The following is a 24,596-nucleotide window of genomic DNA, read 5'->3' on the forward strand; positions in this document are numbered from 1 at the left end:
GTGTGTTTCGCTCAGTTCAGTAAGTACTGTTTCAGGACTTGGATTGTTCACACTTGGAAGGACCTTCTTTTGTAAAAGGCTTTTGGTGAAAGTGTATATTGTAAAGGGAAACAGAATTACAAGAACGCTGAACTGTTGGACTGACCAATGGCCATCAAGGGCAGTATCCTCAGGATACCATTGGGGACCTTCGATACACAGCTTTCTGACTATTCAGGTGGAATGAAAGACTGACTGTGTTGTGGGCACTACAAGTAACTTTACTGACTATACTACGGTGCTTAATCACCTCTCTGGTCATCAAGACACACTGAGCATACAGTGAATTGGAGTCAATGATGGGAGCGGCTCGAGTAAAACGTCGCTTCAGTGCTGTGGTGGATGGGCCAGTAGAAGAGGAGGAGGTCATGAGGCTGGCACAGAGTGCTGCAGATACGGCAAGGGCAGGAGGGAGCCCGTCAGGGTCCGGGACCCCGACCAGCCCCTCCCCAACCCATGTCCTCAACGGCAAAACTCTGCCACTTCAGAGCAATGCCAACAATGCGCGGAGGCAGAGTGCCATCGGAGAGTTGGCTGTTGGAGATGCAGGAGGAGAAGGCGGAGTGCGAGCAGGGCGAATGTGCTCGGGGCCAAGGAGTGGAAGAGGCAGTAGTGGAGTGGGGAGAGATGATGGTCGTTCTTCATCGGGCCAGGATTCACTCTCTTCCCCGTCCACCACCAGCCGCCGGCGCGGCAGGCGCTCAAGCCGCCGGCCCCGACAACGCTTTGTGGGCAAGGACGGACGCTGCAACGTCACCTTCGTCAACATGAGCGAGAGGGGCCAACGGTACCTCAGCGACCTCTTCACCACCTGTGTGGATATCCGCTGGCGCTGGATGCTGGTCATCTTCACCCTCTCCTTCCTTCTCTCCTGGCTGCTTTTTGGATTTGCCTTCTGGCTCATTGCCTCCGCGCATGGGGACCTCTCCATTCGGCTTGCCCCAAGTTCAAGTTCCTCTCCAGGATCAGGAGAAGCTGGATCTGGAGCAGGGTCTGATAGAGAGGCAGTCGTTGAGGAGCCGTGCTTCCTCCAAGTTAACAGCTTCATGGCGGCCTTTCTGTTCTCCTTGGAGACGCAGACATCTATCGGTTACGGATTCAGGAGTGTGACCGAAGAATGTCCCCTGGCGGTGGTGGCGGTCGTTTTGCAGTGCATTGTGGGCTGCATTATTGACGCCTTCATCATCGGGGCAGTGATGGCAAAGATTGCCAAGCCCAAGAAGCGCAACGAGACACTGGTGTTTTCCGATACAGCTGTGGTTTCCCTGAGGGATGGGAAACTCTGCATGATGTGGAGGGTCGGCAACCTACGGAAGAGCCACCTGGTAGAGGCACACGTCAGAGCACAACTACTGAAGGTAAGTGGAGCAAAGATGAACAATGACCACGATGAAAAAGACAATAGGTCTCTAATTATAGACACAATAACAGGAAAAGGTCAAAGTACTTTGGTGAGGTAAAATTGACAGGGGAAAAGTTGAAAAGATTGTAGAGAATGATAACGGTTGCCACTGAATGAGAGTATTACAGGAAAAACAGGTTGCAGGAGATGGAAAGCAAGAGTGCTGAGACCATCTGGCCTGTATTCTGTGGGCCGCAGTTAATGAGGGCTTGTTTTATTTTCCCTCAGGGGTTAGGAAGATTTAACATGGATTAACTTCCCTACAATTCTTTAACTGAGGACCATTGTCCTTCGCCATCGCATTTCCCCTTGTATACTGTATCCATGTGTGTTAGATGATTTTTGTCTGTGTATACTGATATATACACTATGGTTTGAATGTTTCAGGCCTGTTCTTTGTTTGGTTATTCTGTTATCATTTGTACTTTGTGAGTGTGTTTGTGATGACACCCTCGAGATTTTCCCAAGGGTCAAAATCTGTGCTTTGAGGATACAGCATGGAAAATTTGATCTCTCCTAATAGTATGACCATATCAAAGTCCAAACAGGGCAGATGGGATTAGTTCACAAGGATCAAATAAATACAATTCTGAAAGCTGGAAATGAATATTGTACAATAATAAAGGTTAGCTGAGTGATAAGCTTATGCATTCGCAGTGTGAATAAAGATTTGCACAGTTGAATTCATATGAATGCAACACGAGATACTAAGCTTTAGGGCGACCAGAGGACCTTTAATTTATACTGCTTCATTGAGATTACCTTTTGATATGGTGTGAAGTGAATTTAAAGTCGTCATATATGATGTGATCTTCAATGTCACAGATTTTCCTTTTCATTGTGTTTAACATCAAGAATTGTAGTTTAAATCTACTCATCACCTTTGTCTCTTGTACTTGCATATGTACCACCTGTTTTTTTTGTTTTACAAAGCAAATCTTTTTTTTATCTCAATAAAAACATTTCCTAGATGTGCTAAACATTGCAATATCTAATGTTGAAAGTTCAGGCTTGTAAACGTATTTTGTTCTCTGTCCCTGACCTGCTCTCAGCCAAGGGTAACCCCAGAGGGAGAGTTCCTTCCACTGGACAACATGGACATCAATGTGGGTTTCGACACGGGAACTGATCGTATCTTTCTGGTCTCGCCTGTTACGATTGTCCATGAAATCAATGACGAGTCGCCTTTCTTTGAGATGGACCAGAAATCCTTGGAGAATGACTCTGATCTGGAAGTGGTGGTCATACTCGAGGGTATGGTCGAGGCCACGGCCATGACAACGCAATGCCGTAGCTCCTATCTGGCTTCTGAAATCCTGTGGGGACACCGCTTTGAACCCGTGCTCTTTGAAAGGAAAGACTGCTACCAGGTGAGAGAGAACAGATAGGAAGCACTCATTTCCCTAGTTATGTCTGTGAGCTGAAGGGGAGTGTGTTATGTAGGATTTATAGGTGGTACTGATAAAGGTGTCCATTCATTTCTCAATTTGGCCAAGTGAAAGCTCTCAAATACTTGTTGCTTGAATTAAAAAAAAAATACTTTCAGTGCCACCACACGGTGGATCAGTGGTAAGCATTCTCGCCTCACAGCGAGAAGGTTGTGAATGTGAAATTGCCCCCATATGTGTGAATGGGAGTGTGCCTGTGTGGTGTATTTCTCACTGTGTTTGTCCTGTGATGAACTGCCGACATGTTATCATAGTGAGCTGGGTTTGCCTCCAGTGACTCTGCACAGGATAAAGCAGTGTAGAAGATAGGTGGATTTTCAGTGCTGCCTCCAAATTTGAGCAAAATATCAACTCATCTAAACATGGGATGAGTTGATGTCCTCTAAACCGAATGAAAGCCTGACATTTAATGCAAATGCACTATTATAAGGAAGAACAAAGAAACTGTTGTCGAATATGTCACCTTGATTGTGAGGCTAAAACTTTTCTCTCTCTTTTTTTTTCTCCAGGTGGATTACTCTTTTTTTAATCGGACATATGCAATTCCAAACACACCTTCATGCAGTGCTAAAGAGCTGGCTGACCAGAAGTACATCCAAAGCTCACGCTCGTCATTTTGCTATGAGAATGAAGTGGCTCTGAAACTCGTCTCTCCAGACAATGAGACTGAACAAGAGCTAGAGTGTCCCACTGCAGTGACCCGAAGGTCATCCATGGTCGAGCATCAACACTACAACTGACCCTGTGGGATAGGAAGCCTTAAAGGAAAGCGACTCAGTTGCAGCTTTAAGATGAGGTTCAGGTTAAAGAAAGTCAGAGAGAGAGAGAGATGGGTAGATCCTATTTGACCTCAGCAAACAAAGGCACTTTGTGAGTGTATGACAGGAAAGGGACATTGTTAGACAGTAAAGACAGCCTATAGTGGGAAACAACTCAAAAGGGCAGCGCATTATAAAGTTCCCAGGGTTTGGACGAAGTATTCCTGTGGAGTGAAACTAAAAGAGAAGGAAATGAAGGATCAGCCATTTGCAGATTTGGGGTTTGACACTGACCTAGTTGTCTGATTGGCCCTGGCAATCTTTCAGAATTTTGAAAAACCTGTCCGCCAAGTCTCACATCTGGCCCATTACTGCCACAGCACACCCATCTGGCTCTCATGCTTGACTGGCAGGATATGCAACAGCACCCCGTGGTGGTAACAAATGACTAATGCAACGTAATTCCATGACTGAGAACAACTGGCCTCCACTTTGAAGTGGCTTCTGTATGCAGTGAACAGTAGCTTTTGCTACATGGGGATTTAGTTCTCTATAATGTTGACTTATCATTTTCATGTTTTATTTGCCTTTGGTAAGTATGGAAAGTGCGTCTTTTGTTCAGAATGTATCTTAGTAGTGCTTGTAAGGCCAAAGTGGAACAACTATAGCATGAGGAGAAACTGTAAGAACTAGCAGCGGTTTTTCACAGTTTGTCTCCATGTTATGTTGTTTAGCTTTTACTTTACAAGTCATGCAAAATGTATGTTCACTGATCATAATTGCTTTATTTAATATAACATTTTGTTTTGAGTGAAATGCCATGTTTCAGGGGAAGCGTTGTAATGTCTCTAACCGCACTGTTGATACAGCAAGGCAGATGGATTATTCACACCAAGCACTGCTCCCTGCACCTCTGTTCACAACACCCTCTTATATTTAATGCCATGACAAGCAACCTGAATTTTGGATTCCTGTGACGGCGGAACTGACATAGAGCATGATCATTATTGGAAATGACCTCAGCAGCAATACCCCCTTGATGTTGTGGACTGAATCCTCAACTAAAGACTTGGGGTTGAAGACATAAGAGAACTACATTCACTTCCACCATCACCAGCAGAACTGAACTGAACTGAGTGGGAGAGAATATGATGAATGTGACAATGAGCTGGATTTGCTGTTTCTGCACCTCTGCACCATCAAGTGAATGAGAATTGAACTGGATGCCACACCAACATCAAAAAAAAAAAAAAAATGCTTTTTTTTTTTTTTTGTGGTGCTCATGCATCCATGAACTTCCCACACCTCCATTGTGTGCATAACAGTTGTTTTCTTCTCACAACCCATGAGAAAAGTGTAGTAGGTGGTGCCTTCATAGCAGAGATTTTGCAAACCAGCCCTTCATCTGCAAAACTTTATATTAAGTTTAAAATGTGCTTAAAGTGTATTTGTGTAACGCTTTTTATGCACAACTGTTTTTGATCACTTCAAAGTTTTCGGCATGCTCTAGTTCAGGGATCTGCAACCTTTCTAAGCAAAAGAACCTTTTCTCTTTTTTTCAGTATGAAAAGAAAAACACAGCACAGAAACAGGGAAATTACAGATAAAACTGTACTTTATGTACAATTAGGAATTGCTGGGATTTAAATGTTGTTTAACTTTATCAGCAATACTTCTTTTATTATTTGTTGATATATTTATGAGCCACTTTTGTCACCATAAAGATAAGATAAGTAATCCCATGAAAGATTGTCTGCTGTGCAACAAAAATTAAATTCAGAGGAGATTATTTACTTTCATATGTTCTGTAAAAACGACTGAAGAGGCTGAGGATCGGTTGCAGCCCCCTGTTCTCGGTATTGAAGATTTCTCTCTGAATAGTAACTGTGAATTTACTCAGTAACTGAGTCATTTCAAGAAGAATGCTCACTAGTGATAGAAAAAAGGTTGTATTATACTGTAAACTATGTAATAGTTTCACTTTGTAGTCATAAAGCACCTGGAATGTTTTGTTTATTTTATTCTTGTAATAATTTACAGTAAATTATGCCACCTGAAAATGCAAGTCTTTGATTTCCAAATGTGTTGGAAGGAAATGTGAGCAAGTGGTTATCATCCTGTGCTACATACATATTGGGAACTTGTTTTTTTTACTTTGCTCCTGACTGAAATGTGGAGACTATTATCATTAATGAAGCTCCAAAGCAACATGGTACTGATTTAGGTTTAGTTCAGGGGCACCTGAGAGCAGCGGACCACAAGAAAGATACATTCTTGTGATAGTCCCTCAGTTGGGACTAAGAGACTGATTGATACCGTGTTATCCATTACAGTTAGTATTAATGCCGTTCCATGTTTGTGTCACTCCTCACACTGCTCCTCTGTGGCCACCATGTTCTATTTATAGGCTGCACGGTGGGTCACCCTGCCTCCACCTCCATGAGATGTAACTTGAACTTGCAGCACCATCAGTTTGACGACGATTGTGTTTTTAAAACTGCACAGAGAAAGGAGTAACTGACAGGTCGGTTGGTCTTTTGGCTGTTTCCTTGAGATGCCTCATACTCACAGCAAAGTTTATTTTATACAATGACTGAAACAAATATTTTTTATTACTACCTATTTTTACATAGAGAGGTGGTACAAGTTGTACATACCCTTTCTATGCAATATGTGTTGAGAAGCAAGGAAAACCACTGCTCAAACATGGACATGTGATTTCAGAGCTGCCTCACGCACACTGCACTTACAAATGAAACAAGACTGTGTTATACAGAAATAAAACACAGCAGTTCAGTTTAAATTATAGTGTGATACTTCATTTCTTCTCCAGAAGTAACCTGGTTAATTCACAGCACAAGCCATAAGTCTATTTCATCTCAATATTGTCCTGGTTTTTGCTAGTTATTTATTATATAACAACATATGTTGAAAAGCAGCCGTTTATATGTATTTTCTTTTTTTATCACAAGTTGAGAAGTTAGAGAGATTGCTCTGTCTGCCACAGAATTATATCCTTAACCAACTAAACCAGGTTATTTTACCTTCTCAGAAATCAATACTATATATCTTTATAAACAGGGTGGCTTGCAATATTTACTACAGAGCCAGTAGCAGGCATTCAAAATTAATTCACATACATAAAACCTTCACATAAAAAGTAATTTTCACAGAGGAACAATAAAGTTTATTCAAATGAAACTATGGCGATGTGTATAGTAAACAAATTAAAGCAGGGGTTTCTGTTGTGTTTAAAAGATGAGCTTATTGCGGATGTATGAGTTATATAATTTAAATACGGATGTGGTATTTTTACATGTCATAAGTTGTATGCTTGGAAAAATGCCCAGCAACCATTCAAAAAAACAACTTAAACACAGAAATGGGGACGTATATGTTGTGTTTTATTAAACATATGATTTTCAACTGTTCTATGAGTTATAGTGTTGCATTGAAGCAAGAAGACAAACTTGTTGGCTGACAGGGGTTTAGTGTGTGAGGTTTACATGTTCTCCATGAGCCTGCTGCACCAAAATAGTAGATTTAGCACACTCCTCTAGTGTCACTGTTCACAAGCAGGCCTTGAACGCTGGTGCCCCTTGCTTCAGTCATAGACGGACTGAAACAGGCCCGGGGACTGGGTTAACACCATCGGTAGATGTTTGTGGGTGAAATGAACTGATCCCGGGCTCAGATGATCGGTATCTGAGAGCACCCGCCGCCACTTGCTGGTAAACAAAGAGCGCGCAAATCTCCCTTTTCGAGCGCAACAGAGCCGCTCGGCACCTGCTCCGGCGCTCTGATTGGCCACAGAGTACGTACGTCACAGATAGTCCCGCCTCCGCATGGCTACTATTGGCTCGTCACGGTGACGTCTCTCTTGCGCGTGACGTGATTCGTCAATGCGGACGTTCAGTGCCCATTTCGGGGCGGACTGCCGCGGCCGTGTCGGGGAGGAGGGTTCGCGGCCTGGGGTGAGACTGTGATTGGAGGCGCCTCTCACCGAGACTCGGCCTAAACATAGACATAGACGTTCTGAAGTGTCGACGCCGCATCGACCGCTATTGCCCAATGGCGCTGACGCGTGGCGCCGCCGTCTTGGTCCGGTCGCCCTCCGCTCAATGTAATTTGTTTGACAGGCGCAATGAAGTGTCAGCGCATGTAATCAATCCGAACTCGCTGAATATTCAACTGCTTTTCACGTTGGGTTTTTTTTCTTCTGCAAACGTCATACATGTAGGTATGATACTTGGACACGTGGTCTGTCGTATTTTAGTATTCATAATGGGCTAAACAATAAAAGAATGTTGTGATTTGTGATATTTAAATAATTTGCAATACAAACTACGCTGCCGTGTGCTGGGCCCCGGGCAGCACAGAGCGGGACAAGAACAGACTGGACAAGCTGGTCAGGAGGGCCAGCTCCGTCCTGGGCTGCCCCCTGGACTCTGTGAAGGAGGTAAGCGACAGGAGGGTGGTCGCTAAGGCCACCTCCATCATGGACAACACCACCCACCCACTGCACGGGACTGTAGAGGAGCTGAGGAGCTCTCTCAGTGGCAGACTGAGACACCCTCAGTGCAGGACAGAGCGCTACCGCAAGTCCTTCATCCCCACTGCTGTTAGACTGTACAACAGGACTGTGTAGTAACAGCAACAGCATGTGAAACAACCCCTGCACCTAGGACACTTTATCTAAGTCACTTAATTTGTAAAATTGTATATAAGATACCTCTATTCTACTAACTGTGTGCACTTTCCTTGCCTATTCTACTAACAGTTTGCACATTCCTCTCCTTTCCTCATGTGTCCTCAAGAGCTGTATGCAACAAGTAAATTTCTCCACTGTGAGATTAATAAAGGCGATCTTATCTTATCTTAAAAACCCACACACAAAGATATGCTTTCAGGATCTGGGAAAGAAGGGGGATTTTAATTAATACATGTTATTGATTTGAATAACCCATTCAAATTAAAATGGATCAAGGAATGTTTTAGAGCACCAAATTCCATCTGGTACTTTATTCCAAACAATATATTTGTAAAAATGGGTAGTCTTTACTTTCTTCTTACCTATAATTACACAATTATTACATTACTTATAAAATTGTATACATTTGTTCAACAGTGTACTCAACAAAGTGTAATTTCATATTATAATTACAAAAATAAAGACATACAATTTATATCAATTGAATCATTCTAATTGGAAATTTTCACATTCAGAAATGCAGATTAGCAAAAGTAAACCCACATTTTGTTAAGTTCTATATTCTATATTAAAGCACACATTAAAACACTAAATAATATAAACAACAAAAAAAGCATTATAACTATTGAGCTGTTTAAAGACCTCTTCCAAAAAGAATAATGATTCCTTCTGTTTCCCCAGTCTCCTTTGTAATTTTCTCTTAATTATAGTGATTATAGAGAGAGAGTGGGAAAGAGAAATAAAAAAAGAGAGAGAGAGAGATGAAATGTCACAAATAACTAACTTATTATAATAATGGGGTAAGTTTGCTTTTAGCATCTTGAATTCTGTGCTGCTTCCATTTTATATTTACAAGTTTGACCGTCGACATAGAGAGGTTTATATCTATGGGCTTCACGACCGGGCCAAAATGGCGGCCCTACTTCCCGCACCGCGGCAGTTGTGTGCGCGTTCTACTCTTCCTAACGTCTGCGGGCCTAAACCCGTCTGGCCCTCATCTGATTGGTCTCCGAGCAGGAAGCCGGCGTGCGCCGCTTGAAGCCTTCCCCTTGCCCTCAGTGCTCTCCGTCTATTTTATTCCCAGTGTTGTGTGCGGCTCCGCTCAGGGAGCAATGCGGTGATAAAAGCCGCATATACGGGAGGTTTACACACCTATCAAGGCAAGGAAAATACCCGAGAAACAGCCCCGACCCGCTTCTCCTCACACCGCAGCCTTAACCACGACTCAGCGCGGAACCACAAGGTGAGACATTTAATTGCCTTTACACTAATCCAACTCGTAAATAGCCGGTGTAATATCCTGATCGTTTCATATTTGTGAGCAGCGGGCTCACCTCGCTCACTTCATCTCAAACGCCGAAGGAGCTCGTGCCGGGGTTTTTTTTTTCCTGTCTGTCTGTGCGTCTTCCCGAGGAGGTTTCGACATGACCTGAAGTCTGGCCAAGGGGGGAAAAAACCAGCCCCGTGAAATTGTGAACTATTCCGACGTATATGATTTAAAGCCCCCACGTTTTGTATGCGTGTAATAACATCCGCGATGGGGGGGAAACCAGTGTAAAATGGCTCTTTCTTCGCCAAGTCAATTAAAAGGCTGGGGCTCATGTGAGTGTTCATGTCTAATGTTCAAGGTGTGGTTGTCTTCGTCACGGTGTGAGACGGCGCCACGCTTGAACCAATAATTAAAAAAGAAAAAGAAAAAAGATCAGGTTAATTAATGGAGGTCAAACTGCAGCTGTGGTGTCTCCATTATAGCCCTGCGGTTTATTAAAGTCACCTTTCCTCCCTGGTCACAATGAGTGCGCAGATGCCACAGTATCACCATCATCATCATCATTATCACCATCATCATCATCATCATCATCCTCCCCGGTGCTCTGCCACTTCACGTCAAAGCTGAAGAAAAGGCGTTTCCAGCTCCCCCACCCGTTTAACACACGCACAATCACGCGCAGGCACCCACACAGTAATTACACACAGACCTGCAGAGATTCAGACACAACACACACACACACACACACACACACACACACACACACACACACACACACACACACACACACACGCACACACAGGGAGCCGAGGACCCCTGCAGTGAATGACCTCAGTTGAAACTCAGTAGGTATTGTCTGTGGGCTGCTGCTCGGTGTTCAGGGTGTTGCTATGGAAGGCGGCGGTCAGGTTTTGGCAAGTTCCAGCTGCTGCAGGACGGGTTTGCCGGTTTGGTCAGGCTGTACTGCGACAACCTCAGGTCTCTTTGTGTGTGTGTGTGTGTGTGTGTGTGTCTTTGTGTGAAGACTTTATTGGAATCGCCGGCATCTATAGGATTCAGCCCCACCGTACACACACACACACACACTGCAGCTGTACTGCAAAGTCCACCACTCCTGACTTGGGAACACTATTGATCTGTAGGGTGGGGGGTGGATTTACATACCTTATGCCTAGAATGCAGACTTCACACTTCTTCAAACGTCTTCAATCATTGATAGATATGCTTCTTTGCTTTGTCATCAAATACCTGATCACCGCTATCAGTGTCATCTCGTAGGAATTCCAGAAATGTACCAGTTGGTAATGTTGAGACATTCAAATTTGGAGCTTATAAATGATTATCAGAAAGAAGGCAGAGAATTCCATTGGACTATTAAATTAGGTCACAAGTGGGAGGTTTTGAGTTTTACGAGTGTATCTTTTTCCTTATTCGTAGTCGGAAAAAGGCCAGATAATGGCGTTCGAGGCACTGCTAAAGCCTCTCCGTGCGGCGTTGTGCGTCTTCAATCTGCATCATTATTTATCTGGGTTGCCAGTTTGCTCTCATAGTCCAACAACATGTATGTCAGGTGCCCTACTATTCAATTTCCAGACCGATCAATTGACGTCGGGCCACGATACTGTTAAAACTCTCACTACAAACGTGGTTGCTCAATCATTCCTACAACTTCTATGCCCTGTTCTCGTGGGGATAATGAACCCAGACAGTCACATTACTTACTCATCTTTCAGTAATGATTGTTAAACAAAACAAACAAAAAAAAACCCAGCAGTATCCAGGCGATTAAGAGCATTACCTGTCAAAACGAAATATCTGTGACCTGTTCTCTGGAATTTATGTCTGATAGTGTCACCTTGAGCTCAGTGACACACCCTGCTCACAGCTGTTTTCAGCCCTTACAACTTTTCGCAACACAATACTGCTTTAGGTATCTTGAAGCCATTTTCTAACAATGGAGGGAACGTCCACAACACCACAAGACTTTCAAATACCAGACACACGGCTGCCTTAATGCCGGAGAGAGGGGATCGCATATTTTCCAACGCTGGCTGGCAGGGTGGTGACGATTCCTTTGTAACCATGTTTACGCCACACCCTGGGTTGTATTGGAGTAACAGGTATGGTAACGGCAGGGCCGGGGACAGATGAACAGACAAAAAAGAAAAAAGAAAAGAAAGAAAGGAAAATAGCTGTGAGTGTGAGACGCATAGCAAGAATCAGGCTCGATGACATACCTGTTCAGGCATGGAGATGCCTTATAGCAAACACAGTCACAACACATGCCGGTACAATAACCTGCCTGTGTGACCAGAGTCGGCGTTTCTTCAAACTCGCTCTTGTCTCTGTCTTCTGCGGTTGTTTAAACAGAGGTTGAGTCGACTCAAGCCTACATAAATCGTATAATTGATACAGTGACATTTTCATTTTACTCACATCATATCAACTAAGCTTATTTGATTCTCACCTCGGGTTTTTTACTGAAAACGTCAAAACGTGCAGTCTGTAGTACATATTTAACCTTCTCTAATAATCTAAAGGCAGAATTATTGAGGACCTCTGCTTTTCCTTAATGGTTTTCTGAGGAATACCAGCATTTAAAGGCAGCAGCTTATGATCACGGTTTTGTCATCCACTTTATCCTTCACTCCTGTGATCTGCTGAAGTTTTAGGAGCAATTACCATCCTCTGTCAGAGCTGGTGTGATAATTCAGAACTATAAATAGGGAGGAGAAGACCCTTCCTATATATTCCTATATACCCTTTTGCATTTGACTCCAGTAGATCCATGCGGGTTGTGTCTCTCACTCCTGAATTCTTCTGAAAGCTGCGCTTACTTTGCCCTTTCTGTGCATCACTTGTGTGTCCAGTGAGGCCGAATCCTTCAAACGAAGTCTTGACACTGAGTTGAACATGACCTGAGCCTTTTATCACTGCATTGTCAGAGAAAATTAAAAAAAAAAAACAATCCCACAGTTAGGCTCCAGTCTGTGACTGTGAATGGACTTCATGTATTAGAGGAGTTGTCACTTTCAGCGGCTGACGCCTCGCCTCTCCCTGAAGGCCAGCCCCTGACGGAGAATCAGCATTTTGGGCCTCCAGTGTTACCCGCCTTGTCCTCCGTGACCACGTTTCTTGCAGCTGTACTGCTGCTCAGTCCAGCGCGTGCAGTGGAAGGAGGCTCCATTTTCTCTCATTTAACAATACTTTCAGTCCATTTCCATCGCCTCCCACTGTTCTCTGCCCTCCTCACCATCCACCCCCCCCCGTCCGACTGTCATGTCAGTTTACAGAGCCGATTGATGTGCCTCGCTCTCTCTCTCTCTCTCTCTCTCTCGCCATCCCTCCATCCTCCACTCTCTGTCTTTCCTCCGGTTCTGTCTTCTCCTTGATTTGCTGTGTCTTTCAAATAGGGCAACTGTGAGGCCCAGGCTGTATGTGGCCTGCATGCCACTGGTGAGCTGTGTGTGTGTGTGTGTGTGTGTGTGTGTGTGTGTGTGTGTGTGTGTGTGTGTGTGTGTGTGTGTGTGTGTGTGTGTGTGTGTGTGTGTGTGTGTGTGTGTGTGTGTGTGTGTGTGTGTGTGTGTGTGTGTGTGTGTGTGTGTGTGTGTGTGTGTGTGTGTGTGTGTGTGTGTGTGTGTGTGTGTGGTCTCCACACAGAATCAAATCAGTGTCACTGTCTAACTGTACTTTACATTTCCCTCACAGCTCCAGTTCCCACGAGACCGTGAGCCCGTGGCAAGAAATGGCTCAGCGCTAACTCACTTTTTCTTTTCTTTCTTTCTTTCCTCCTCCTCTTCCTCACACAGTGCCAGCAGCACCATGTCCAGGCCAACAGGGGGCGTTGCCAACGATGTCACCCGTTTCCTGTCATCGGGCGAGGGCCCAGGGTCTTCCAACTCCAACTCCGCGTTCACCGCCGCCAGTCAGGCCGACTGGGCGGCCAAGAAGCTGGTGTGGGTGGCGTCGGAGAAGCACGGCTTCGAGGTAAGCCGTCGTCGGGATTGGCCGACTCTCCAGCTCCTGGTTCGGCACAAAACACTGGGGAGGATTCGGGCCTGGATTCCCCTGGTTCCACAGTCCTGCTCTCTGCTATCACGGTGTTTAATTCTCTTGTGAATTATTACCTCACTCCAGGGTGTGTCAGGTGGGTGAGGCAACACAGCACAGGGTGTGGGCACCTTAGTATTTTTTTTTTTTTTTTCATACTCTATCAGTTGGCTCTCCCTGTGTAATAACCCTGTTTTATTCTTCCTTTTGCCTTGTGATGCTTTCCAGCACATTTAGGCTTTAACGACGATCACAAGGCTCTCGTCACATTATTAGTTTGCTCCACTCCGTCTGGCCGGTCGTATAATGCCGATGCCACTTTTACGGACGTGACTTATGAATGTGACGTCCATTCTTTGATTCCGCCTCTCTCTCTCTACGAGGCCGCTTTCATAAAGAGTTCTATGAATAGAACAATACGCCCCTTCAGACTCCTAAAGTTGAAGAGGCCGTCACTCAGACACTGACTTCATTTTGCACTCATGATCTGAGAATGGTACTGATGAAGGAACGCACAAATGCATCCCGTTTCATATTCAATCTGTGACTAACGCGGTCTCTGTGACACACACACTCGCAGTAAGTTCAGTGAGTTGTGCATGCGAAGCCACAGCGAGGATAAAGTGGAGCAGGGCAGCGTCCCTGCATCCTGTCCAGCGAGCACAAGACTCCGCCAGCCGTGACAAAAGAGCTCCTCTCTGCTCCATTCTGTCTCCGTCTATTCTCGTCCTGTAGGAGGACGACCACACTCGTACCACGAAGCTCCCAATGAGACGCATTTTTTTTTTTTTTTCCTTTCACTCGTACATTCACAACCTGCAGATCTGCTGCGTTTACTGAGAACTTGAAAGACTGGATCGCGGTTGTATAATAAGTGCGTGCATTGACGTGCAGCATGATTGTTTTTACTTTGACACACATTTGCATCTAAGTCGATAGATGGCTGGTAAAAGTCTGCAAACTGACCTTAAATTAATGTTAAAAAAACAAAACAAAACAACAACAACCAAGGAGATGCTTGGTCAGAGATCTAAATCGCTAATGTCTTTGTATGAACACCAGTTGATTGCTGTACTGGTGTCCAGAGGCAAAAAACCTTCAGTTCAGCAGAGCTTCTCCACAGACGGCAGCATCACACTGTCTCATAAAAAGACAAAGAGACATCAGATAATGCAGTGGAGAACCTCGGTGATCTGGCTGGGACATGAAATAACAGAAAATGTAGAATAATGTGATCCCTTTTCTTTCATTTCGTCAAAACGTATCTTATCTTATCTTATCTTAAAAAACAATCTGAACCACCAGCTGTTTTTGACGCACGTGTTCAAAAGCGCCGTGAAAAGTTTGGTAGTAAGGTAAGAGTGACAAATTAGGCACGCTTCTGAGCTGACACTGATCTACATTGGAACTCTTCCAAAGATTATCAAGTCGAGTGAATTCAATGAATTCATTCTTTGGTTACACTCTAATGATACATGAGGCCCCAATTTAAAGAATTGGCATCGAAGTGTATCGCGTGAGTGCTTCTGTCCCATGTTATTCCAAGATAATGTCAACTTTCAATATCCAGGTATTATTAAGTGTGTTTTCTTGTGTATGATTTAAATGTATGACACGCTCATGAGTCTAGTTTGTGATTTTGACCATTTTGCTACGAAAGCAAAAAATTGTATTCCTCTGCTTCCTAGTAGCTTTTGATTTGTCTGGATATCTCGCCGTTCTGGGTATGACAATTATACCACACTAACACGAACCCGCCAGAACAGTGGCAGGCAGATAAAGGTTAAGGCAAGAGAGCTTCAGTAATGTGGCAGCTCAAAGTGCTTCATGCCGACAAACGCGAACGTTTCCATGAATGCAGAGTAAGAGCAAAGACAAGCATTTAGCTGTTTGAAAAATAATCCACCTTGAGGGTCGCCTTCAGCTTCTGTTAGTTTCTGAGCTGAATGAAATGTCACTGACGACTCGGCGGCGTTTTATTTTTAGCCAAAGTTAGTCTTATGAGGAGCAGACGCTCTTCAGGAGGCTCGTCCGAATGACACACGGCTGCTTCTCAAACGCAGCCGTTCAACTCATGTGATTCCATCCACAAGAAAAAAAACTCTTTCCGTCATTTTAACCCCTTTTTTCTCGTTTCGGGTGCAGTCGGCCAGCATTAAAGCGGAGGGCGACAATGAGGTGGAGGTGGAGCTGACCGACTCCCAGCGGAAGCTGACTCTGTCCAGTGGAGAGGTGCACCGGATGAACCCGCCACGCTTCAGCAAAGTGGAGGACATGGCTGACCTCACCTTCCTCAACGAGGCCTCGGTGCTGCACAACCTCAGAGAGAGATATTACTCTGGCTTGATCTATGTGAGTACACCAAACACCAAAACGCCAAACTGAAGACGTTAAAAGCACAGTTCTGCAACTCTCACGTGCAGTTTTTGATGTAGCGTACGCGCATGTGCCTGCCCTGAGTGTGGCGGCATCTCCTGTGGAACTGATACGTGGTTTAACGGAAGGTGAAGAGTCGGTTTACAGACTTGCTCGCGTGTGTGCGTGTGTGTGTGTGTGTGAGCTGGCAGTGGCGGCGTCTCCGGTTTCACTTGTAGAAAAAAAAAAGGGGGGGAACGGAAGCGTTTCAGGACAGAATGACTGAAGCCAGCAACCACAGGCTCACCTGGTCAACGTGCATTTTTAGGGAATGTAACATTAAAAACATCCTCTCAGGGGATGGATATCGGAGTATGTGGGAGAAAAGATCAATTAGGAGATAGACCGAGAGCAAAGAGGGATTGTTTGAATAGTTCAGAGAGGCGTATTACAGTACGAGATAAGATAATGACGCTGGTCTGTCATCCAGAACTTTCGCTTCAGTTCGAATGGTGGATCGGAGCGTTGCCCGCGTTGTGCGACTCCGCTTGGAAGGAAATGTCGCCACGAGGCGCTTTTTACATGCAGCACACAGCAGATTCTTTGTGTTTATTGAACTCAATTGTGGAAAAAAAATTTTTATTTCGCTTGCTCCCTGAGCTCTTTGTTTGGATACCCTGTCCCATAAACCGGTTATCAGAGGTAAACAGGGAAACCGATGTCCCATAAAAGACAGATGTTCATTTCAATGCTGACGTTGGTTCACTTCTTTACAGATGTATCCTAGGAATGTTTGAATGTACTTTTTTTTTTTTTATATAATTATGGCCTCTGGTTAAAGACATTTTTTATTTGAACAACTAATAGGCCAATATTATACAGAATAAAACAAATACAATGATAAAGTCTTTCAGCGTATGTGGAGAAATGTCAATTCTATGAAAGTATCACTGGAATAGCAAACTTATTTCTATTGCGTAATGATTTCTTTAAGATGTTGCCTGTACTTTTCTTGTGAAGCAGCTTCATGTGCTCATACTTCTGAAGTATTTCCTATTATTTGTTGTGAAATATCTAAACTATGAGCGTGTTTTCCAATAACAACAGCCATTTTTTTTTTAGTTTGCGCGGTAGAAATGAGTAAGACATTTGCATTGTTCTGGGTTAAATGCTGATGTAATGCTCAGTCGTGTGTGTATGTGTGTGTGTTTTCTCCAGACATATTCAGGGCTGTTCTGTGTGGTGGTGAATCCTTACAAGAACCTGCCCATTTACACAGAGGCCATCGTGGAGGTTTACCGGGGTAAAAAACGCCACGAGATGCCCCCACACATCTACGCCATATCAGAGGCTGCCTATCGCAGCATGCTTCAAGGTACTTCACACTTATCTGTGACCCCTGACCTCTCTCGCTAACTCTGACCCTGTAGCCAACCAGCACAGCTCCTATCTGCTCCTCTGGCTGTGACGCGTTGCCGAGTAACGTCTGATCTTTGATCGCTGGGCCACGCCATGAATGCTGTTTGAGGGTGCGGCGTATTCTTGACTCATGACTGTTATCGGAAGCCTCAAAAAGTGAAAACAAACATTCTCGGTTGGATTTTTCGCATCCCAAGAGTCCCAACGTTGACTCCCCTTTGTGACAACTCGTTGATGTGGCGATGTCGCTGTATTCCCGGTGTGGGGAAGCACATAGTACTGTAAGAGAGAATTTTAACAATGCTTAACAAGCATTTTTGTAACTCCACCTGTCATGTTGACTCTCTGAAGCCACATAGACAGAATTCCCAGGAACCATTTAAATCAGTTAAAGGTGGATTGAGTAATATCTCTCCCTCAGGCAGTTTACCTGAGATAACAGGACAGGGCAGATGAAGCTCTGTGTCACCAGTGTTGGTTTCCCCCGCACACACACACACACACACCTCAGAGTAGGTTGTAGGTGTGTTACCACAGTGATTAAACCTGTAGGGCCAGTATGAATTCCTCCTCACTGAATGCGTGGGAACCTTTTTAAAGCGAAATGCGAGCCGCGTTTCAAACAGTGTCCACCCATTGACTGGCGCTGCGCTGCGGTTTGGCAGAACCGTTGATCTGGAGACCAGCTTTTGTGTACACGACTCATCGGTCAAACGCCAAAAGTCAGCGAGCCGATCAGAGATTTGCGTCCGTCTGTGTACCCAGACAAGACACATTAGCTATGAAAACACAAGGTGTGAATCCCTGCGCCGGTTTTCCACAGAACTTCATACAGTGTTCATGAGGGCGGAGGCTCATTTTTCAATGACGCTTGTCTCGGACAGCCTCTTCACTCCCGTATACCATAAACGGTGTCTATATATATGTTTTAAGTGTATTACAGGAAGCAAAGGTGAGCGCTCACTGAAATGAAATGCGTCTGAAGGCCCTCTGCTGTTGATGAGGTCCTGTAAGGGTTTGACATCGTCTCAAGAGAGACATTGTGCAAATACTGTAAATGCAGCATTTAATTCAAGCTTCATAAAAGACACAAGTGTGTCGTCTGTCACTAGTCAGTCAGTCAGAGCAATGTTCAAATGTGAGAATCACAACACAAATACGAACTCGCTGAAATGTCCCACAGCTTTGTTAAGTTTACACTAAATGTTGACATTCTATTGAGGGGCTGTCTGACCTTGTTATGTTTTTTTTTTGTTTTTTTTTTTCCTTTTCCACAGATCGAGAAGATCAGTCAATTCTCTGCACGTAAGTAGCCGCCAGTGAGAGTGTGAGCGAATGCTTAGTCACTCTGTGTGGTTGGTCAGCTGGTTGGCCCACAAACCTGCATGTCTGACATGACTGAGTGATGAATTAACACCGAATGCTGCGTGACAGTTCAGATTCTTCTTCTGTCACACTCACTTCACTTCAAGGCCAGCATGCGGCCAAATGTGACCTTGGGTGGGCCAGACCAGTAAATTGAGTATTAATCTTTCTTTGTTGAGTAAATGTACATTATGGAAGAGTTTTATTTTTAAACCTACCAAAGAAAACTAATTTCAACCTCAACATCGTGCAATAAACATCACATCACCCATTTGTGGCTTGCATCTTATCTTCTCTCTGATTTTTGTTGCATCAAATATTCCAGGAAATGGCTGGACTTTGAACAAATTGACTAAAAGACCAGGAATCTAACTTCCCCCCAACTATTCTCTTTGGGATAACGTTGCTTCTTTTAGCGGTTTTATTGCCGCTTTTTTTTGCTCTTTCCTTCTTCCTTTTCCGAAACTTAACGGCAGTCTAACCCAGCCCGAGTCCTCCACACCTGCTCTCTGTTTAGACCTGTGGCTTCCAACGCACAGCGTGAGCTCTGTGTTTATTGATGTGATGAATGTGTGTTGGCCCACTTGGTCCTCTGGGTTTCCCCTCTCTCTTTATACATAGATACACATACCATCCCATTTCTGAGACCATGCGTTTAAGACGGCGCTTTTTATTGTGTGCATTGCCACTGTGTGTTTTCTTTACACCGTTGTCTGCGTTCTTTTACTTTCAGAGGCGAGTCTGGGGCTGGGAAAACGGAGAACACTAAGAAAGTCATCCAGTATCTGGCGTATGTTGCGTCCTCCCATAAAGCTGGCCCTGGTCGGAAACAGGAACCAGCAAAGGTACGTTCACAGCAAAGACACCTCCGGGGAAATTAAATAGACGACGGGAATGAAATACAATATACATGACGGAGAAGGACCTCCCAGTCGCATTGAGAATATGGGGGACTGGAAAAATTAAGATAATTAAAGTAAAGGCCACGAGAACGCCGGTTTTGGCCGATCATCCGTACAACTCGGCGTTTTAGAAGAGTAAAAAAGTTAGTTGTTTTTTTTAACACGGGTCCCAGAGTAAGGAAAATCTATAAAATGAAGGAGTGTCTTTTATTTCAGCCTATTCAAAGGTCTGTTGTGCTACGAGTCGAGAACTAATTTCGTAAACATCTGTTGTCGTCAGTAAAATGACTTGGTTTCACTTCATCCAGCCATTAGATGTTCAGACTTGTTCTTCATTCTGGTTTCTTTTATCTCACCCAGTCGGGGGCTTTCTCTCTCAGTCCTTCTTCATTTCTCTCCATTATTTTGGACCTTCTTTCCTTCCTGCGCTCGTTTCCCTTCACTCTGTCCTCTCTGCTTCGTCCCTCGCTCTGTTCTCCGTGTCCAGATGGACGGCTCTAGGTCCTTGACGAGAGGCAGCACGTTGGGGAACAAGGTGAGTTACCGCTGTCCTACTGTCACGTCCTCCCCTTTGCTTTTCCTCCTGTCCTGTTTCCTGCTCAATGAGCTGACTCTGACTAACGCAACAGAAGCAACCGGAAGCCTTTGAACTGACGCCGTTCTGCATTAACGCTCAAACCCTGTACCGTGTATTTGAGTTTGCCTGTTTGTATCTCTTATTTGTTGTTGTTGTTGTCGATGTTGTCTTATTTGTCTTTTTTTTTTTTTATTTCTTTGTTTATCCCATCCACATTTTCATCCACCCACCCAATTTCCTCCCCCCCCCCCCCCTACACTACATTTATTTCCCTACAATTCACCAGAGTATGCAATATGTGAGTATGAAAAGCATTTCTAAAGAATTTAGTCGTGGGGAATCACCTTTGGAATAAAACTTTCTCTTGTAGAATTATTTACTAGACTTGATATGATTTCCTCATTACATCATGAGAATCATATCTTTTGTGCATGGCACTTTCTGGTCATAACTCTGGTTGGCCTGGGTCTCTTCCTCTGTCACAGTTTGATTCATTCTTCTGATTGCTCTTATTCTCAGTGAATTGTTAAAAAAAAAAAAAAAAAAACGTTTTGTGGAGCTGTGAGGTGTTTCAGCTCAGGAGGTGGTTTTTACAACATGTACTGGGGGTGCATGCGTTTGAGTGAGTGCAGGTTCGGGTGTGGGAGTGGGTGCGCGGCCATCATTTATACCAACAGAACCGTACATGCATATCTCAGTGGCTTTGTGACTGTGTACACATTGTTTGCTTCGTTTTGTCATTTATGAGCATGTCGACCTCTTGCTGTCTGTGTGTGTCTGTCCGTCGACTGGCTGGCAGTTTCTGCACATTTAACCCCGTTCTGTATCCACCGCCTTCGGTGTTCGTCACCGGTTTGCTGTTTGCCGCTGCTGCCGCACTGGCAATGCGACAGCAGCAGTAATGCATTGCAGCTAATTGCAGTCAGCCAGCATGCAGCTTGCCAAGCCAAGCCACAGCATCCCGTGTTGCTTTTTGACAGTGATTCTCAACTCGTACTAAATAGCTGAGCGTCAATAATGTAGCACTTCAAATTCATTGAAACAGTAATAACCTGTCACCTCAATCTGATTGGTTCCTTTAATACATATTGTTGAGCTAATGAGGGCCCATTAGTCTTCATTATGTTGAGAATCATTTGTTCATGTGCCGGGGAATGTTGTGTGTATGTGTGTGTATGTGTGTTACTGACGCTATTTTTGGGCCCTAAAATGCATCCGTTTGTGTCCGATTGCTCTTTAAAGATGAGTCATGCATATTTTTGCGTTGTGCATAAGGGAGCGGTAGGTATTTGAGCAGGATTACAGGATGCATTTTAGTTCTTTTAGCCCCACGGAAGTTTTTTGTCGACGCTCTCATTCTCCCCGTGTGGTGATTGGACGCCTCCTGTCCTTCTCAGGGCGAGCTGGAGAGACAACTGCTGCAAGCCAACCCCATTCTGGAGGCCTTTGGCAACGCAAAGACCGTGAAGAATGACAACTCCTCGAGATTTGTAAGAGCGGAATTGTATTAATGACACCAGCAGACAATTCCACTTGTCGACTGACGGTTTTATCACCGACATCTCCCAGTTGCTGGGTTTTCACCAATGATCTAAAAGCAATCGCTTCTCCTTTTTTTCTTCAGGGTAAATTCATCCGCATCAATTTTGACGTGGCAGGATACATCGTCGGTGCCAACATTGAGACCTGTATCCTTTTGCTTTTGATCTGAAAATTCAAATCTGTGTAAAAAAAAAAAAAGTCACTTCTCTTTTGTGTTTCTTCATAATGACTTACTGTGACTTACTATAGGTTGTTGATTTGTACAGGTGTTAGAAATCAAATGTGTCTTAAAAGGTTTACGTGACATTTAAAGCCGCTTGAATAAAGGCTGAAATTTCAGACTTTCTGAATTTTTGGGTGTCGTTACGTTCCCATGACTAAATGAATTGCAGACCTCCTTGAAAAGTCCCGCGCCACACGTCAGGCCACGGATGAGAGGACCTTCCACATATTCTACCAGCTGCTATGTGGTGCTACAGCAGAAACTAGAGGTGAGCATCCACAAGGGTGATTCTAAAACTAGTCTAGATTTTTTTTTTTTTTTTTTCTCTCACGTCGTCCACCAGTACATTTTGTCTGTGTCCTGTCTTAATACATACTTTCTCTCTTCGTAGCCGACTTGCTGCTTGGAACTGCAGATGAGTATCGCTTTCTCTCCGGAGGCTCCATTCACGTTTCTGGTCAGAGCGATTCGGAAAACTTCACTCAGACGATGGACTCCGTGGCTATAATGGGCTTCAACCCGGAGGAGTCGCTGTGTAAGAGAGGATGGAAAAGAAGGAAAATTGCCAGGCGCTTGCATATTGTGCATCCGATCCATAATATAATTGGTCTTCCCTCTGCTCGTCTTCTTTCCCCCTCAGCCATGCTCAAGGTGATCTCGGCTGTGCTCCAGTTTGGGAACATAACCTTCATGATGGAGAAGAACCAGGATCAGGCCTCCATGCCCGACGACACGGCGGCTCAGAAGCTGTCCCATCTGCTGGGCATCAACGTGCTGGAGTTCACCCGGGCGATCCTCACCCCGAGGATCAAAGTGGGACGAGAGTATGTGCAGAAAGCTCAGACCAAAGAACAAGTAAGGGATTCCTCCGCATGGAAATTTGTGGCACGAGGACCGAAGCGTCCTCTCTTCTCGTGATCGGGTGTTAACCAGCGTCGCCTCTTCCAGGCTGACTTTGCTGTGGAAGCGCTGGCCAAAGCCACCTATGAGCGTCTGTTCAGATGGCTGGTCCACAGGATCAACAGAGCTCTGGACCGCAGGCAGAAGCAGGGAGCCTCTTTCATCGGCATTCTGGACATCGCTGGGTTTGAGATCTTCCAGGTGAGCTCATGGCAACTCTCTGTTGATACTGGAAGGTTTAGTGCACTGCTGCTTTTTACAGGGGTCGCCAAAAGTCATTACAAGTTAACCCTGAGACTCGGCTATTTCGGTTCGAGCCTGGGTTAACTATACATGTTGCACTTGCCAAAACAGTATTGCAGTGTGTCCAACAGGAGAAATAAAGTTCGGCAAGAAATTATAGAAAGTTCGTAACACCATAGAGCCATTGTTGGTATAATTACATTAAAATGCAATATCGACTCAAATCCTCTGGTTGTAAATTTCAGTGGTTGCTCTGCTGTCGGTTGTATAAATCGTTGACAAAGGAATCTTCTGCTGCTATTGTCTCCTCTGCAGATGAACTCCTTTGAGCAGCTGTGCATCAACTATACCAACGAGAAGCTGCAGCAGCTCTTCAACCACACCATGTTCATCCTGGAGCAGGAGGAGTACCAGCGGGAGGGCATCCAGTGGAACTTCATCGACTTTGGTCTGGACTTGCAGCCCTGCATCGACCTCATCGAGAGGCCGGTACGTAACCATGGAAACATACTGATATACAGGCACACCGAAAAAATTTGAACACAATGCAAACTTGAATGTAATATTTATTTGTTGATTACACATAAACTGAAATGTTTAGTTTTTTTATTTAATTGCTTATTGCATACTTTCCCGACTTGTGAGTTCAGATTGTACCGCTCATTAAACTATTTGAAATATTTCATAGATTTAAAGCTTTTGACTCCATCACACTCCACCATGTTGTCATTGGAAAATGACTTGAGTATCCAACACATCGCTCCAACAATTCTCTCTCTCGTTCCCGTCAGGCTCACCCGCCGGGTGTTTTGGCCCTGCTGGATGACGAGTGCTGGTTTCCTCGGGCTACAGACCGTTCCTTCGTGGAGAAGTTGTCCAATGAGCAAGGCACCCACCCAAAATTCTTCAAGTCCAAGCAGCCACGCGGGGAAGCAGACTTTTCCATCATTCACTACGCTGGAAAGGTATCACACTCTTTCTTCCAACGCAAAAACAACCTTGTAAAAGTTTCCAGCAACGCTGTGTCTCACCCTCTGGTTCTGTCCTTCGTCCCGTCCGTCTCCAGGTGGACTACAAAGCAGACAATTGGCTGGTGAAGAACATGGATCCCCTGAACGATAACGTGGCATCTCTTCTCCATCAGTCATCAGATAGTTTTGTGTCAGAGCTGTGGAAGGAAGGTATGAATTATTAACGCTCCCTTTTCACTTTCATAGTTGGACAGCTTTTAAAACATTTTTTTTTTTTTTTTTAATAATCCAGGAATTGGTTTTATTTGTTATGTCAAAAGTCAGTAATGATTTCTTTTGGGCATAAATCTTATTAACTACACTGTTTCTTTCTCTTCCTCTCTATCTTTCTGTTCTTTATCTCTTGCTCTACCTCCTCCTC

The 24,596-nt window shown here is 44.4% G+C and overlaps 2 protein-coding genes across 2 annotated transcripts in view; both read left to right on the forward strand.

Annotated features, from left to right (window-relative positions):
- Positions 1-335: 335 nt before the first annotated feature.
- On the forward strand, positions 336-3,629 carry kcnj14 (potassium inwardly rectifying channel subfamily J member 14; the record flags this gene model as incomplete). Its single annotated transcript, XM_080500475.1, has 3 exons — positions 336-1,397; positions 2,494-2,811; positions 3,399-3,629. The coding sequence occupies 3 exons, from the start codon at positions 336-338 to the stop codon at positions 3,627-3,629; spliced, it is 1,611 nt and encodes a 536-aa protein (XP_080356601.1).
- A 5,861-nt stretch (positions 3,630-9,490) lies between these two features.
- Positions 9,491-24,596, forward strand: part of myh14 (myosin, heavy chain 14, non-muscle) — a 32,533-nt gene continuing 17,427 nt past the window's right edge. Inside the window, exons 1-16 of the mRNA XM_080500739.1 lie at positions 9,491-9,601; positions 13,438-13,615; positions 15,824-16,030; positions 17,252-17,408; positions 18,730-18,757; positions 19,551-19,662; positions 20,583-20,594; positions 21,694-21,786; positions 21,921-21,984; positions 22,231-22,329; positions 22,453-22,596; positions 22,702-22,916; positions 23,010-23,162; positions 23,520-23,693; positions 23,996-24,169; positions 24,271-24,385. Of these exons, the coding sequence (XP_080356865.1) occupies positions 13,451-13,615; positions 15,824-16,030; positions 17,252-17,408; positions 18,730-18,757; positions 19,551-19,662; positions 20,583-20,594; positions 21,694-21,786; positions 21,921-21,984; positions 22,231-22,329; positions 22,453-22,596; positions 22,702-22,916; positions 23,010-23,162; positions 23,520-23,693; positions 23,996-24,169; positions 24,271-24,385 (1,912 nt within the window). The 5' untranslated portion in view covers positions 9,491-9,601; positions 13,438-13,450. The remainder of the gene's footprint in view (positions 9,602-13,437; positions 13,616-15,823; positions 16,031-17,251; positions 17,409-18,729; positions 18,758-19,550; positions 19,663-20,582; positions 20,595-21,693; positions 21,787-21,920; positions 21,985-22,230; positions 22,330-22,452; positions 22,597-22,701; positions 22,917-23,009; positions 23,163-23,519; positions 23,694-23,995; positions 24,170-24,270; positions 24,386-24,596) is intronic.

This window comes from Blennius ocellaris (genome assembly GCF_963422515.1).
Source record: "Blennius ocellaris genome assembly, chromosome: 8".
In the NCBI taxonomy this organism is placed as follows: Eukaryota; Metazoa; Chordata; class Actinopteri; order Blenniiformes; family Blenniidae; genus Blennius; species Blennius ocellaris.